Source organism: Cucurbita maxima, unplaced genomic scaffold, assembly GCF_002738345.1.
Source record: "Cucurbita maxima cultivar Rimu unplaced genomic scaffold, Cmax_1.0 Cma_Scf00018, whole genome shotgun sequence".
NCBI classification, from domain to species: Eukaryota; Viridiplantae; Streptophyta; class Magnoliopsida; order Cucurbitales; family Cucurbitaceae; genus Cucurbita; species Cucurbita maxima.
The window spans coordinates 4,502,189-4,518,203 of record NW_019272034.1 but is presented as its reverse complement, the minus strand read 5'-3'; the positions used below and the strand labels follow the sequence as shown (position 1 = coordinate 4,518,203).

At 35.5% G+C, this 16,015-nt stretch overlaps 2 protein-coding genes across 2 annotated transcripts in view; one reads left to right on the top strand and one right to left on the bottom strand.

Moving 5' to 3' along the window:
• The first annotated feature begins 2,329 nt into the window (after window positions 1–2,329).
• LOC111493012 lies at window positions 2,330–6,711 on the top strand. The gene is made up of 6 exons (XM_023142577.1): window positions 2,330–2,481; window positions 2,653–3,236; window positions 3,852–5,051; window positions 5,160–5,230; window positions 5,763–6,381; window positions 6,462–6,711. Exons 2-5 carry the CDS (start codon window positions 2,673–2,675, stop codon window positions 6,112–6,114), a joined length of 2,187 nt encoding a protein of 728 aa, XP_022998345.1. The 5' UTR covers window positions 2,330–2,481; window positions 2,653–2,672; the 3' UTR covers window positions 6,115–6,381; window positions 6,462–6,711.
• An 805-nt stretch (window positions 6,712–7,516) lies between these two features.
• The window catches only part of LOC111492828 (fanconi-associated nuclease 1 homolog), a 12,257-nt gene continuing 3,758 nt past the window's right edge, over window positions 7,517–16,015 (bottom strand). Inside the window, exons 4-15 of the mRNA XM_023142305.1 lie at window positions 14,449–14,553; window positions 13,294–13,552; window positions 13,149–13,211; window positions 12,471–12,545; window positions 12,267–12,382; window positions 11,010–11,080; window positions 10,823–10,910; window positions 10,586–10,726; window positions 10,306–10,511; window positions 8,901–9,174; window positions 8,543–8,776; window positions 7,517–8,130 (exon numbers count right to left, since the gene is read on the bottom strand). Coding sequence (XP_022998073.1) covers window positions 7,684–8,130; window positions 8,543–8,776; window positions 8,901–9,174; window positions 10,306–10,511; window positions 10,586–10,726; window positions 10,823–10,910; window positions 11,010–11,080; window positions 12,267–12,382; window positions 12,471–12,545; window positions 13,149–13,211; window positions 13,294–13,552; window positions 14,449–14,553 — 2,079 coding nt within the window. The 3' untranslated portion in view covers window positions 7,517–7,683. The remainder of the gene's footprint in view (window positions 8,131–8,542; window positions 8,777–8,900; window positions 9,175–10,305; window positions 10,512–10,585; window positions 10,727–10,822; window positions 10,911–11,009; window positions 11,081–12,266; window positions 12,383–12,470; window positions 12,546–13,148; window positions 13,212–13,293; window positions 13,553–14,448; window positions 14,554–16,015) is intronic.

Sequence of the window (16,015 nt, the reverse complement as noted above, 5' to 3'; positions counted from 1 at the left end):
AAACACTGTGGACTTATGAATTCGAAAACATCTTTAAAACATAAACTTCATCTTAAAACACTATCATGGACTTACGTGTTCGAAAATATCTTTAAAACATAAACTTTATCTTAAAACACGGTCATGGACTTACGTATTCAAAAACATCTTTAAAACATAAATTTCATCTTAAAACACTGTCGTAGACTTACGTGTTCGAAAACATCTTTAAAACATAAACTTCATCTTAAAACATTCTCATGGACTTACATGTTCGAAAACATCTTTAAAACATAAACTTCATCTTAAAACACTTTTATGGACTTGCGTATTCGAAAACATCTTTAAAACATAAATTTCATCTTAAAACACTGTCATGAACTTGCGTGTTCGAAAACATCTTTAAAACATAAATTTCATTTTAAAACACGGTCATGGACTAAAGTGTTCAAAAACATCTTTAAAACATAAACTTCATCTTAAAACGGACTTGCGTGTTTGAAAACATCTTTAAAACATAAACTTTATCTTAAAACACTGTCATGAACTTATGTGTTTGAAAACATTTTTAAAACATAAACTTCATCGGAAAACACTGTCATGAATTTACGTGTTCGAAAACATCTTTAAAACATAAATTTCATCTTAAAACACTGTCATGGATTTACACGTTCCACAACATCTTTTAAATAACCCAACAAAAACTAAATAAAATTAATAACATTAAAAAATTAAAATGTGGCCTCCCAACGGCCTCTTATTCATTCTTTTCCTCTTTGGAACTCCTTCATCTCCCTCTCTACCTACCAAGGTTCAAACAAAGAGTTACACTAGTAATCAATTGACCAGCAAAGCTACGACATCGTTCAGTAGTAATCACTTGTGTGCAATCATGTTGTTCCCTAGCTTGTCAATCCTCTCCTCCATAGTGTTATCTACACTATATGGTGCAATGAGTCTCGAAGGGTGGTTGTCAGCGTCATGTTCGTCATGAGGTAACTCAACCGTCTTTTCTTCTTCTCCCTCATTTTCTTCTGTATCATGTTATTTTTCTTTGCAGGTGGATTTTGTGAGGTGCAATTGAAGGTTGTTGGTGTATTCTTGGCGTCGGGGGAAACATGTAGGCTGATGATACAAGAATTTCTGCGACTCATCAGAATTTTTGCGTCGGGGGAAACATGTTAATTTATTTTATTTTATTATTATTATTTTTTTAATCTTTATAAAACAATATTTGGATGGTATGATACAAGCAACATGAAATAATATTGACATATTCAAAATAGGTGAAGTTTTGACATGAGTGAGAACGAATTCAAAGGACGAAAGCAAATAAATTTGGAGCTAGATAGAACTTTAGGTAAGACCAACCAAGTAAGTGACCTTGTTGTCACCTCGATCGGAAGACTTATCTTATGTATGATGACACGTGCCCAATGGCCCTTGCATGTGTCATCTATGTTTATATATGATATTAAGATGATGCTATGATGTTATGATGATGTGATTCAATATGATACTATGATGATGCTATGATGTTATGATGATATGACTCGATATGATATTATGATGTTATGATGATGTGAATCGATATGATATTATGATGATGTGAATTGATATGACATTATGTTGTATGATATTGATGTCATAATGTCATGATGTTATAAAATTTATGATGATATGATGGCCTAAGATGCATAATAACAATATAACTTAATATGATGATATTTCATATTAAAATGATGTGCATGTATGAGTTGTCATGATGTATTATAACAAAATGTTTTTTTTGAGACAACCCCAATTATTTAATTATGATGAATGTATGAAGACCAATGCATGCATGTTAACTAGAGTAATATATGAATGATGTATATGATTGTATCATAAGAATGATTTAAGATCAAAGCTATAGGGACCTTATGCATATTGTGTTTCATTTACATTGGGTTCCTTTCCCATTTATGATGATGAGTACAGACGCGTACACTATGGTGATGATGATGATCATGTCCTGTATGATATTCAAAGGTTTGCTGACCTCCGAACGTCCAACTACAAACAATTAGTTCAACTATGATGGACTCAAGGGGATGCGAACCGCTTGGGGACTCACACTCACACGTTTGAGTCATGTTTAGGGAAGTACTACACAATCAATTTTGTCTAGATTGAAGCCACATCTACAATGGTTTTAAGAGCTATGAATCTTATTGGATTCAATTGGACAACCAATCCAACTCAAATCTCCTAATTGAAACTTAGACCGAAGTTCAGCTATTTTATAATAAATAAATTAATAATAATAATAATTGAAAAAAATTTATATATATAAACTGATTCATTGTTCTTCTCCACTTAAGGCTGCGAACGCCACACACCGACGCCCTGGGTTTGAATCTTTACGCATTTTCTTACACTGGAAACTCCCTTCTTCCCATTTTAGGTTTTTCTTTGTGCGAATTACCAGTTTCCTCCCCTATTATGTACGCAATTTCACTAGTATATTCCAAATCCTGGTAGTTTTCATGTTTGCATTTCCATTTTGTTTAGTACTTTCGGTTCTCTCTGTTTTCTGGCTGCTGGAGTTTGGTGAATTTTGAGTTTATTGGAGAATTAATCTATGAAACCAACGATTTCTCTCATCTTATTCTTACATTTTGTTGTCGTCAGGGTTTATAACTCCCACCATCATGAAACGTTTGTACTGCCTCCTGCTTCAGTGGTCTTTAACTGAACCGTTGGGTTTGTCTAGAAATGAAGCCGCATTGGTTGAGTTGAACAAAGAATTTAGTCAGTCTGGAAGCCGTAAAAGTTTCCGGGATTTATGTGATCTGGCAGATTTTTTGTTCAAAGAACTTGATCGGAGATTTAAGCGAGTTTTCTATGACTTGAGAACTATTTCTTTCAGCATTTCTCCTGAACATGCTCGTAAAGATAATGATTTGTGGAACTCCATTAAAGAGTTTATGTTGCTCTTGAGAAGTTGTTTGGTTATCTTGACTCTGGTTGCTTTCGAACAAAATGTTGTACACGAAAAGGTCGGTGTTCTTCTTTCAGTACTCAGGAAATTGCTGTATTTGATTACAAGTGGAAAGGAGGAGAAAGAGTCTATCAGCTTGGAGAAGTATTTTTTACATGAATGCAGAATCACTGAACCTGATTGTACTACCTTTATCTCTGAGGATTTTGTTGCTTCCTTGTGTATTTTAGAACCTTCTGATCCATGCCATCCATTCATATGTGCAGTCCTTGAGGTTCTTACAGAATTTCCTTCTCTTTTTGGGACTCGATATCATTTCTCTGCTTTTTATTGCATTTTCACCTTTTCCCACTTGCATGAGGTATTATCTATCGATTACCATGATTCAAATGATTTAAATTTTTTATATCTTGACCAATTAGATGAGAATATTGTAGGCATATTGCAAGGAACTCGCTTGCACAATTGCGCTCACTGGACATAGTCACATGAAGGACAACACTGTTATGTTTTGTTAATGTTTATCATTTGGTTCACATTTCTAATTTATGAAGAATAGAATTACCACTTATGCTCTCTGATCTCTGATGTTGTCTGCCTTTGCCGACCATTCAGCTTGAGAATCTTTGTACGTTCCCATTATATCGTTTGGATTCCTTGTGGAGTGAGTTTCAGCTAGCACTCAATTCTCATGACTATCTTGCATAAAATGTTCACCTTGTTGCAATAAGTTTTTTCTGTTTGATATACTACACTGCCTTTGTTTATTTATGTATGTATTATTACTACTACTCGTGTGCTTGTGTTCTTTTGTCGCCTCAGTTTTTGCATTTAGGGGTTTGTTAATAAATGATAGTAGTACAACTTAATTTGGAGTAATGATTCATAGGTATTTGTGGATGAGCTTCTAATGCATGGATCATTGAGGGAATACTTTATGCTGGTGGATTCTACATCTTCTACTACTAAAATGGTATTTATGCACAACTTAGTACATGGTGGAATTGGGACAGTGCTGGAGGTGATTTCTGCTCATTTCATCCTGTCAGTTTCTGATGAGCAGGCATTTCATAATTTCCTCAATAGACTATATTGGGCACAGTATGAGGATTTAAGAGTTCCTGAATTAAGCCTGACCACGGCCTTATCATTACTTCTAAATCCCGTCATTCTCTCTGCACCAAAATTGTTCCAGGCTCATTTTATTTCACTGGTTTCTGAAGTCGTTGGCATCGCTGTTTTCGTGAAATCCCCAAACCCAGATCATAGGCTTATGGATCGGTTCCTTGTAGCATTTGAAAGGGCAATCTTGATGTATAATAGACGTATGTCTAATTCGTATCTGAAAGATGCCCCGTTGAATTCCAATGGCTGTTTTTCCAACTCAAGTGTGCCTTGGAGTAGTGGTCAGCAACCTTTTGAATCTTATATTCAACAGGTTAGGAGAGAAAAGGTTGACAATCTTATTTCCAAGTATGAAAACACTTGTTTATTTTTGAGGGAAAAATCAGAGCTCCTAACCTTAGCGAGTTCATATGTGGAGGAGAACCAACATATTTTTGATGAACAACATAAAGATGATTTTTTATCAATCCTACATTGTATAGTTCTTGGGGCTTCTCAGGTTGATGTTGACACTAAAATTTACAAGACTGGGTACGCAAGTCACCATGATATTTTTCTTCTTGCTTCTATATTGAAGTTGATGAGTTCATCATTGTTGCCTGCTGTTTGGTGTCTAAGGCACCATGGAAACTCTGGTGGCCTTAAAACCTTACGAGATGTTTCATCAAGTACAGAGTATGGTTTTATCTTGAGTATCATTAGCTGTTTTGAGGAATTTGATGTTTCCTTACCAAATCAGAATCTTATATCTAAAGTGATGAAATCTCATCCAGAGAGGCATAAGAATTCCAAGTGGATGTTCCTGCATTTTACCGGACTACTGGCATTAAGCTTTTCTAGAGGGTTCGACTTCTTAGTGAAAGATTGTGTACTTGCAATTATGACAACATTGAATCTGTTTGTTTTTGAAGAGGGAGATTTAGATGCATTATCATTATTAGGTGGCTCTGAGAACGCTAAAGAGGTACACCTTATTTTGTTTTTCTTGACTTTGGTTTGCTGCGCTCTTTAATTTTTCTTCTCTTTCACTACTACTTTGAATTACCTCTTTAACTATTGACATATCTTATAGGGTTTGATAGACCTAAAATCTAGTGAAACAGTTGCAGTGGAGTTTCAAAAGATTCAGACATTTCAAATGAGGTACGAGAGCCTCTTTTTGAAATATCTTTGGAACTATTCCATGCGGACAAAACGAAACTGTCTCATCTTCTGGAATATGCGTTTATCTGTTTGCCTTTAAATGCATAGTCTATGCAGCTCTCTTTTTTATACCTGTTCTTGCCTCCCCATCTCTTAGATTGCTGTTTTTCATAGTTGGTTTTTCTTCTTTAGAGAGTTTGTACGGCCTCAAGAATATTTCAAGCTTTTCTCTTCTTGGTATTGCTCAAGCACGACAATGAGAAAAATGTTTGTAGACCCAAATTTTTCAGCTGATTAGATTAAATTGTTCTCTTCTATATCATTAGCTTTGTTGATTCTTTGAGTTGTATTATTTATCATTAGCTCTTCTTTATGCAGCACTGTTTGCTGCACGTGTAGCTCAGTTGGGAAATTGGTCATTTTTATGACATTACTATGACATTAAGATCTGGGTGGAATGGAATGCTTTGACCACATTTTACCATTAGGAGACTTTTTGAACGGATAAATTTATTTAACCTTCATCTTGCAGAACGGATTCTCTCAAAAGCTGCCATCGAAGAATGCATGATGATTTGGGACTATCCATGGAAACTGCTCCCATCCATAATAATACTTGTGGAAAGGAGTGTGATATTGGCATAGAGGAAGCGGAAGAAACTTGCAGCGGGGAGATATTTCTCAAGTGTTTGCTAGCAGACCCCAAAGGCTCTTCATCTTATGGTGATATAACAGACTTTGTGGAGTGCAAACGTGGGAAAAATTATATGCAGTGGATGAAGAATAGACAAAGATATCGAAAATGGAAATCACAGAAATTGGCCGTATTAAGATGGAAGAAAAAGAAAAGGATTTGGAAATGTATGAAAACAAAAAATAGCTGATTCTCTGTACATAGCTTTCTGGGTATAGTTTTCTTGACAAAAACTCAATTTTCCAAACTGCACGATGTTCCATAATCAGTAAAAAGGTGCTTCCATCTCTGAGCGTTGGGGGCAACTTTAATTAATCCTGGAATTTGGGCCTCAGATCAGGGTCTTTGATAAAGAATTCATCTGGTTGTAGATGGTGCTTGAGGGAGGTAGAAGATATTGAACTTGTTTCTCCATTGCTCTTTGATCTTCCTCGGAGAATAAATGATTGGCTCTTAGGTATGGTATTATTGTTAATGCTTGGAATTTTCTGGCGATACAGTTTCTTGGTTTTGATTATTTTATGATCTCTCTTACAGAATAGAGTTCTTGGTGGGCGTCTCTACATTCTAAATTCTTCTGTAACTCTACAGTCTCCTGATGATTGTCGGCCATTGGAAAGGGCTTGTCAAATAGTTTTCTTCTTCTTCTGGGGTTTACTCTTGTTGATCCATATGCTGTCCTTATGTTCTCTTCATTTGTATATATCTCATTATTTTATTGATTTTCCTTCTAAACTTGCCAACTTGTATAAAATTTTGCTCAATTTTTACCTTAAATTTTTGTTTTCGTTGAATTTTTACCTTAAAGTGTTTATGAACAAACGGTAGACAATTTAAAGGAAAAACGACACTTAGAAAGCTTTTTTTTTTTTTTTTCTTAAAATATGTGAATTTTGGCAAAATTGTTCAATTGTTAATTTTTACATTAATTGAACTTAATGGAACCCCTTAACTCACAGATTGAGTGCTAAATTAGAGATATGAATATTCCTAGTCTCGGGTTGAGTACTACTTTAGGCTGCTAGAGTATCTAGTAGACAGGTTGTATTTGACCAATAGTGAATCTTTTCATGATTTATTCATAAATAGAGTAAATAGGTAAACGATAATTAGAACATCCTGAGATATCAATACCTAAGAACCCAAAGTTCCGTTGGGTACTAGAAAACTTACACTTGTGGAAGGACGTCTGTCACTGGTAGCAGTGGCTCGAGTAGAGAACTCGAGCCAGCACGAGGATTGGTGATCAAAGCTTATGAAATAAGTGAATGGTTGAACCAAGAAGCCGATCTAGACCATAACATTTAGATGGATTATTAATTAGAAAACTTAAATATACTAAATAATTAGAAAACTTAAATATACTAAAGAGATAACTCATATAACGTTGTTAATAACAAAGTTAGATACTCAGAGTAAATGATAAATGAGATGTGGAGTGACCAATGCAGTGGTGTGTACGAGTTGTAAATCCAACCTAGATCCAAGTCTACTTTTGTTTTGTTTTGAAACTGGTTTCAAAAGTGTTTAGTTTTATGTCATGCAGTTCCAGTTCCAATTTATAAGGCACACTCCCTTTTTGGCGTTCTTTATGTAAGCAACAAGATGAGACCTCAAACCATTTAGTCCTACACTGATACTTTTCTCTCTATATATGGGACATAATTTTCACACACAAAATAAATTTGTTTCTTTAAGTAGTATTGGTTAGAACTTTCAAGAGAGCTTTGATTTTTCTGCTCAAGTTACTATCGACCTTTTAAGCTGATTTAGGCATGGGGGTGATTTTGCAGATCTCTGTAATGAAGCCACAATCCATTAGAAGCAAAAGCCATGCCCTCTGCTGTTCAGACAGTCTGTCTCTGGGACCCTTTACTTCAACAAGTTTAGCTTCACCACTGTATTCACTGTTAAAGCGCCATAGCAACAAATCTGGCATTCCACTCGACCAACTTCGATAATCTTGCGCAAGATGCCGACAGAGTGAAGCCATACAAGGGCCACCAATGCATGTCACAGCTGCCCGAAGCTCGGCTAGTGAGTGTCGGTCCCAGTTAACTCCACTGCAGGCTGTTCCCTTGTGTGATTCCCACGACGTAATGAGGATCTCTTCGCCCATGCCATCTTGAATTTTCAGTAGTTGGGACTCTATACTGTTCTGTCTCAATAAATAAAAGCTATCTGTTCCAAAATCCAGGGGAGCAGTCTGCAAATGACAGATTTCTAATGTTAAAGATCCTCTAAACTGAAAAGACAAATCTTAAAATTTATAAAACCTTATAAGTTAACAACAGAAGCAGTAGAAGTCTTCCTCATACGAACATAACGATGGATACTTTTTTTTTTTTTTTTTGCCATGTGTGATGTCTCCATTTTCATAACCAGACCATTTATCCTACTTAGTTTCAGCATGGCACGTTATAATCACATTGAAAGGACATGTGATTCTGACACGAGCTTAATTGAGTTCCATGAGAGCACATGAACGTACGGCCCACTAAATAAATATAACTGACCAGCTCACACTACGGTGTGCATTGCAAACTATGTACACCAAGAGAAAGTATAGATCTAAAAATTGGGGCTAGTGCTTATTGGCTTTCTTTACTAAAACATACCTGAAATTTTGTACGAAAAACATTTGGGACATCGGAAAATATGACATCCCACATGAGAAGCCCAAAAATGGTTAACCAAATGCCACTTTCTGAATGAACACCTAGCCATCCACCTCCCTCCCCATTATAATACTCGAGTGCAAGCTGCTCAACTGAACATTGCTCTCCACTTTCTCCATAAAACCTGCTCTTCATACCTGTTTCACGGTTCAATGGTCGCCCTTGAACGTGTACCTACTTGTTTGCAATGTAAGGCTACAATTATTCACTAACATATACCAATACCAATAACTTTGATATTAGCATCCAACATGCATGTCAAACCTCAGAATAACAGCAGCCATGTATAATTAGATACCTCGGTGATTTTCCTCTTTATAGACTCAGCAAAACTAGGGGTTTTCCACCGACGTGGTGGTTTTCCTAAGCGAAGGATGCGCCTTTGCAATGCCATTCTTGAACCAGCTCGAACCCATGGATCTAACAATCCATTTTCAGCTACTGACAGGCTCTCGCTGGGATAGCCCAAATGCTCCAAATCAATTGACAACCTCAAGGTCCAATATCCTCTTCTTCCATCAGGAGTGTTACAACTTAGCAATCGCTTAAGTAGTAGCACTGCATCATTGTACCTACTCAGACATACAAGTTCCTTTTTAGTCTTGATGAAGAAGTTACATGCATGCTTTAATTTAACAGAGTAATTTCCAACGAACATATTTTTCTCAAAATTATGCAAGAAAAATATGCTTAGACTAGTTTTTGAAAATCATTCAAAAAACCCTTTTCTACATGCTTTTATCAAATTGGAAATTAAAAAAAGGTTACTGGACACCACAAATTACTCCGAGAATACAAAACATTTAATTTACTAAATAGAATAGCCTCCTGACCATCAAACTAAAAGTGAAGCTAATTCTAAATGCTTGTCAACTCGAAAAGAAAAAAAAAAACTGATTGCTCTTATTACTGATCAGTTTTCAGTTAGGAGCAAAATGTGGAAAATCCAGGGATAAAAGCTGGGGTCGCAAGGATGGGTAAGGCAGTCAAATAAAATAGAATGCAGTGCCAATTACGGTTTAGTTTGCTCAGGGTTGGTGAGAAAGGGCAGAATTCTACTTTCCACTAATAAGTGTAATAAAAAATAGTATTAAAAAATACAAGTAGGAAAAAGAAAACCATACAAACATATTGATTTTATATAAATACAAATGTTCAAGTAGAATAAAGAAGAAAAGGTAAGAGATACAATATGATTATTTAGAAATCTTGAAAGCCCAAGATTTTGCTGAATGTCCAAGGTAAGGGGATCTCAAATTCTTGCAAAACAAAGGAAGGACAGATAAGGGTCTTTTGTTAAGTGCAGATTTACTCATATTATAATTACATTTTGGGGTCATGTCAAAATGCAAAATTTCGAATTTTTTTTGAGGCAAGGATGCATCAAGTCTTCTCTATTTCCTTTTTCTCCTCTGAGGTGTGTTAACGATCACAGTCCATTAGCATTCATACTATCCTTTCTCACTGCATTTAGGAAACCTAATCAATTCATGTCATGAATGGTGATATTTCATTCAGCCCTTTCTGCTCTTTTTTTTGTAGTAGTAGTAGTAGTCAGGAGACATTAAATATCAAGCACAACAAAGACCAAGATGGTTGGCCAAAGCATGAATATGTGTACATGCATACATTCATGCATATGCATGTCTGTGCATGCATTTATGGAATGGGATTGGAGCAGAAAATTTAATATCTATATTTACCTATTCTCACGCTCAAGAAAGGAAACTCCAAGAGACAATACTTTTGAATAGATCCATGATGCTGTAAAAAATGAAAAGAATGGAACTGATTCAGAGGTAGTACACTGATTTGGCTTCACACGAGAGTTAGCAACTGATACACATCTTAAAACCATTTTGTTGTCCTCGTCAAGAGCTTCATCAATTAGTTGTGCAACTTCAATGGCCTACAATATGTAAATATTACACAAAGCAAAATATCACAAAGATAAACAAAAATCAGCATAAGAACAAGTTAGACCTCTTCATAAGCAAGCAAATCATTTCGATCCAAGAAAATCTGGTCTGAAATTATGCAGCTGTAAGTTGGATACTTGACTATTCCCATATCAACAAGCAGAAAGGCTGATAAATCCTGCTCTCCATTGAGGAAGAAAAGCCTCTGCACAAGCAACAACATTTACATACTGCGTTAAAGAACAGGTCAGGCTAAAATCTGATGAAAGTTATGACAAGGATAAAATTTGAAAACAGCTACCTCAGCACGCCAGATAAGCAATTCAGCTTTAGAGGATAGCCTAACGCAGATACCAATTTTGCCCAAAATTAGATCTGGAAGTAATGGACTACAGAAATAATGGGAAAGAAAAATTTCAGATTTCTAATAATACAGCATAGTCGATGTCTTTGATACACACACACACACATACAAAAGGCATGTATACCACAGTCCATCTTCGTAGGGGGCCAAAAGAGAGGCAACAAGATCATCCTTTCTCATGCTGCTACTGCAATTCTGAGGCCTCAACAGATGGGAAAAACATCAGATAAACATGCAAAAAAACAAAAGTCTAGAGAGTGAACTGATGGTAGGCCTGAGCAAGCCTGAATTCAACAGTTAGCCGTTTCAGACTTAAGTGATCCAACTTGCGATTTGTTCAATCACCTCTTCAATGGTTTGATTTGAAACTTCTTACTGGTGGAAATAAATTTCATATTATTATTTTCTTGGTTTACCAGGGAACTTGAAGTTGGCTCCGTTATTGTTTTTAGAGTTTTTGGGCTTTGGATGAAGACACAGGCATCTTATTGGAGTAGTATAAGAATGTTTGAGTTTGCTGCTTCGCAGTTCAGGCTTCTTCATTACTTCTTCTTGTAAATGCACAAGACCATTCTCTTACCTTTTAGAGTCCTTCAAAATTTTCAGGCTTCTTCTTGAAGAGTTGGAGGACTTCGAGTTTTTAGGAGAGATTTTTCAATTCTTTTTCAAGTAATTGTGGTGTTGGCTGGGAGGAACTTGTTGTATTGAGTGGTTGAGTGTTTTTCGTCAAAAGGGTTTGATTTTTAGTGTGGAAATAGTTCTAAGAGGAGCATGTTTTCGAATCATCCTTCAATGGTTTTTCTCTTTGTTGGGGTGCTTCGTTGTTACTTGAAGGGAGATTTTATTATTCCTTTTTTTGAACTTTTCAATGACCAAACAAAGTTCTTGTTTCCTTTTTTTTTTTTTTAATAGAAAAACTAAGGAACTGATAACTCAAATTTTATAGATGATCACTTTGATGAGGTGGATTTTTGGATCACTGGAAAGCAACTTTAACATAAATTCATACGAACATTTAATTCCTAATATAAAGAAAAACATATGTTTATATGATGGAAAAAGCAATTAATATACAAAACAACCATATTGTTGCTGTAATGAAGTCTGAAGATCTTACACCTTTGGTTCTAGTTTCCCCTTGTGTACATGTTCAAATGACCTATGTAGACAACCAAACAACATTTTGAACTTGCGGTGTCTTCAACTCTTTAAATGATTATGATGTACCCACTAACGAGCTATAGAAAAAGGAACACTAATAGTAGCAAACCTTCTTAAGCATGCACATAAGAACTTACGGTGCCATTCAACTCTTCAAATGACTAGGATGTATGTACCCACTAATGAGTTATAGAGAAAAGGAATACTAATAATAGCAAACCTTCTTAAGCATGCACATGACTTCACGGAGCTCAGAGACAGTGAGAAGATTCAAAATCTGGATCATGTCAGTGTTATCAGCTTCATTCGTATCAAAGCAACATAGATAACCTGCTTCTGAAAGTGGAGTGGAAAGGTGAGAGATCCGAAAACTCATCATCAAGAATTACAAGAATGATTGTGTACATCGGTGAAAAGAATTTACCTGAGAGCTCCTTGACTGCCTGTTTAGAATCCAATACTTCTTTATATGAAGTAGAAGACATCCGAAACCATGGTCCTATAAAACAAAATAACAACATGAAGACAAACTGAATAGATAAGTGAAAGTTAAGATGGAAAAACAAGTATGATGGTGTGTCGAAGGCCACTTGCACGGAGAAAACCATACCAATAGAACAAGAAAACAATAGCTTATCCATATGTTTTTTGACAGTCAATAGCCAATCCTTATCTATAAAGAAGTCTAATTTAATCCTAGCAACTCCTGACATGTTAACTTTATCATGCCTGAATCACAAGGTTAACAACTTAACAGTAAGAGTTGCAACATCTGCCCACTTCCATAAATCTGACGGAGGAAACATTTGACCATACTACATTTGATTGTAAAAAAAAAAAAAAAAAAAACTTGTAGGGTAATTAAATTTTAGGTTGATGGCCACCATAGTTTGAAGCTATTTCCTCTGAACCCTTTATTATTTTCATTGACTATAATAGCCACAAGACCAACCCATAGTCGTTCTATTTACCTGTAAAAATTCTTGTTAGGCATCATAGCCTTCTCAAAATTTAGCCATTATGGTCCTCTGTGTACTACACTGAATCACATGCAAATTGCAAATGATGGTATAATACAAAGAAAACTAGAAGGAAGCCAAACCTTTACGCATATAAAGCCGGATAAAGAGCCTCTGATTATCATCTGATAGTGAACTGAATAAATCTGCCCAAGGCGGAATCCATAAAAGACAGGAAAAACTTGCAAGAAACTGGATAACTGATGATAAATAACTTTGAAAAGATACCTAGAAAATGATTTTCGTCATCAGACAACAAATGGGAATAACCCTGTAAAACTTCTTGTATCAAAAGACAAAAGTTCTTCTGATATTTCAATGCATTAGGTGTGAAATTCTTCATTGAATCAATTACTTGCTGAATGCTTGTCCATAAATTTTTGAACTCAACATCAAAAATTTTCTCATTTAGTAAATTGATGTTGTCACACATGACCTCTATGGGTACAACGTCAACAGAACTTCTGGGAGCAGTTGTCACAAATCCCTGAAAGAATCAAGGTCTAAAAACTCATTTCCCCCTCTTCCCGGAAGAAGCTTATGATGCAAGTCTTTTTAGGTAAGAAATCAAAATTTCATTGAGAAATGAAAGAATATAAAGATATACGAAAAAAGAGAAACCCTAACGTAAATGGAAATTTGACAAAATCAAGATCATAATTACATAAAGGCTTAGTTTAGTGATAGACGAACACAAAGAGGCATTAAACATCGCCACTTCCTAAACCTCCATTTAGGGAGAGCGCAAAGTGAGCCAAAATATATAATTGTTGACATCTTGATAGCCAAAAGACGTCCTACCAAGCTAGCCAGAGGGGTATAATTAATTGTTTTTGTCATTGGAATGATAAAGTTCTCAGTTACTTCTTGAAAAAGCAGAATGACTTTTATGAAAAAAACTAGCTTCCACTCAAATAAATAAGAATCTAGGAAAATGTCACAGAAAAACAAAGGCCAAACCCACGTAGGAAACAAAGAAACACAGAAAATTATAGTAGTAATATTTCTGTTAATGAGTTGTTTTATTTAACTTTGCAATTAATGTCAACACCTCTAAGGCAAGGGAACATGGCAAACATCATATTCCTAATAGAATTTAGTTCTCAAAGTTACCTACAAAGGCTGGTATTAATTGCATTTTCCCTCATTACCAGATCGTGAAAGAAAAAAGTATTGGTTTAAGAATAATCAAGTAACTTATTTAATACTTCCTACTTGTATTTCAACAAAGAAATGTTCAATGTATTCGCTACCTGTTTTCTCCTTTATTTGAATATTTTGTCCTCTGCATATTAGAGTATTATACTGGAAACTGACTTGAAAACATATGCCACAAATTTGCATGCATGAGAATTGTCAAGTGTGAAGTAGGCCAAGAAGTACCTTAAAGCTTAGGCAATACTTCCCAATTAGGGGAGACAAAAACTTAGCTAACTCACGTGGGAGAAATCCAAGCATCTTGCAACATCCAGAATCTTCAGAAATAACCTATATCAAAAGGACAGCAATTATTTTAATGAATAAAGAAAACGTAGAAGGTGCGTTGATAATAACCAGAGTTCCTAGTAGCTGTTAGGAGTAAAAATCTTCTTTGTTTCCTAGTGCTTTAAGCTTTTCTTTCGGATTAATTCACAAGGTACAGCTTTACAGATGCTTCCTCTTGACAGTAGGAGTCGCATGATTATTGTGTCTTTCCTTATCCAAGTGTGTTTTAGTATTTCTAGTTTTAAGGTTCCATTACAAGTGTTGAACAGGTTCAACGGTTCTCCTAGACCTGTTAACAGTCAGTTTATTTGCTTCAATTATTGCGGATAAGTCTATATTCAAGTAGTCAATCTTCTACACTCTTTTTCAACCAAAGCAGGAGAAGTTTTCGTGAACAGAGCCGGGCTTCATGTACATTAAGCCTGCTAAAATTTGCATGCTAATTGGGGGACTGGGTGGCCAGTGAAGTACATGGAGCCAGAAATCAGCCAAGGGTATATTTGTAAGACTCCGAGGGAAATTCTCTCTATCAAGAAATATACTTATACTTAAGACTTTAGTTGGACTTGGACATTCCCCAGCCTAAAAGGGTTTAGAAGATAGTATCCTTGTTTTTTCTCAGAGGACTATTGACAGGGCACAAGTAATCAAGAAGCATGAAATGTCCCGAGCTACTAATCCTTGCAAATGTGAAAATATTAACGAGGATAGGAGGAAAAAATATTGATCTAGCATAATGATGGTCCTAATAGCTACCATGAAATTAGTCTGCATTGAAACAACTCAAATTAAAAACAAAGGTTATTTGAGATATTTGATAGCCATACTACTTTACATGGGCTTCATAGCTCGTAGTCACTCAGAGCTACACCCTGTACAAACCCTCCGGTAGGTAGAAGAAACTGCAACACTGATACACTTGTTAACTGCCAAATAGTTCCAACTGCCATCAGAAAACGACTTGTTCATATCGCTTGCTCACATCATGACACATTACATACTACAAGAAGCTTAGGCCCCAGATCCATGACAGCGAAGAGTTAATCTCATCCACCCTATATTACATTTTCCAACATTTAAGTGCATAAAAAGTAAGGAAGAATAGTTTGACTTGTGGGATAAACACTTCCTTGGTACGACTTTGAACTTAGCTAGCTGTCAGTCAATCATATGTCATCTTGACATGTTCTCATACCCACGGTTTGTTCATGATAATGTCATAATCTATATTTGTTGAGGCTACACAGTTGCAATACCTTATGTTCGAACAGGGGAAGATTATCCAATATAATGACCAAAAGTTCACTATAACAACGGTTACATGCTCACAGTTAGAATGGATGATATGTACATACCAAAGGTGGGGGATATTGAAACTCAGTAATTTCCCAAATCTGGAGTTTCAGTTTCGTTTTTTGTTTTTTTGTTTTTTTTTTTTTTTTTTTTTTTTTTTTTTTTTTTTTTT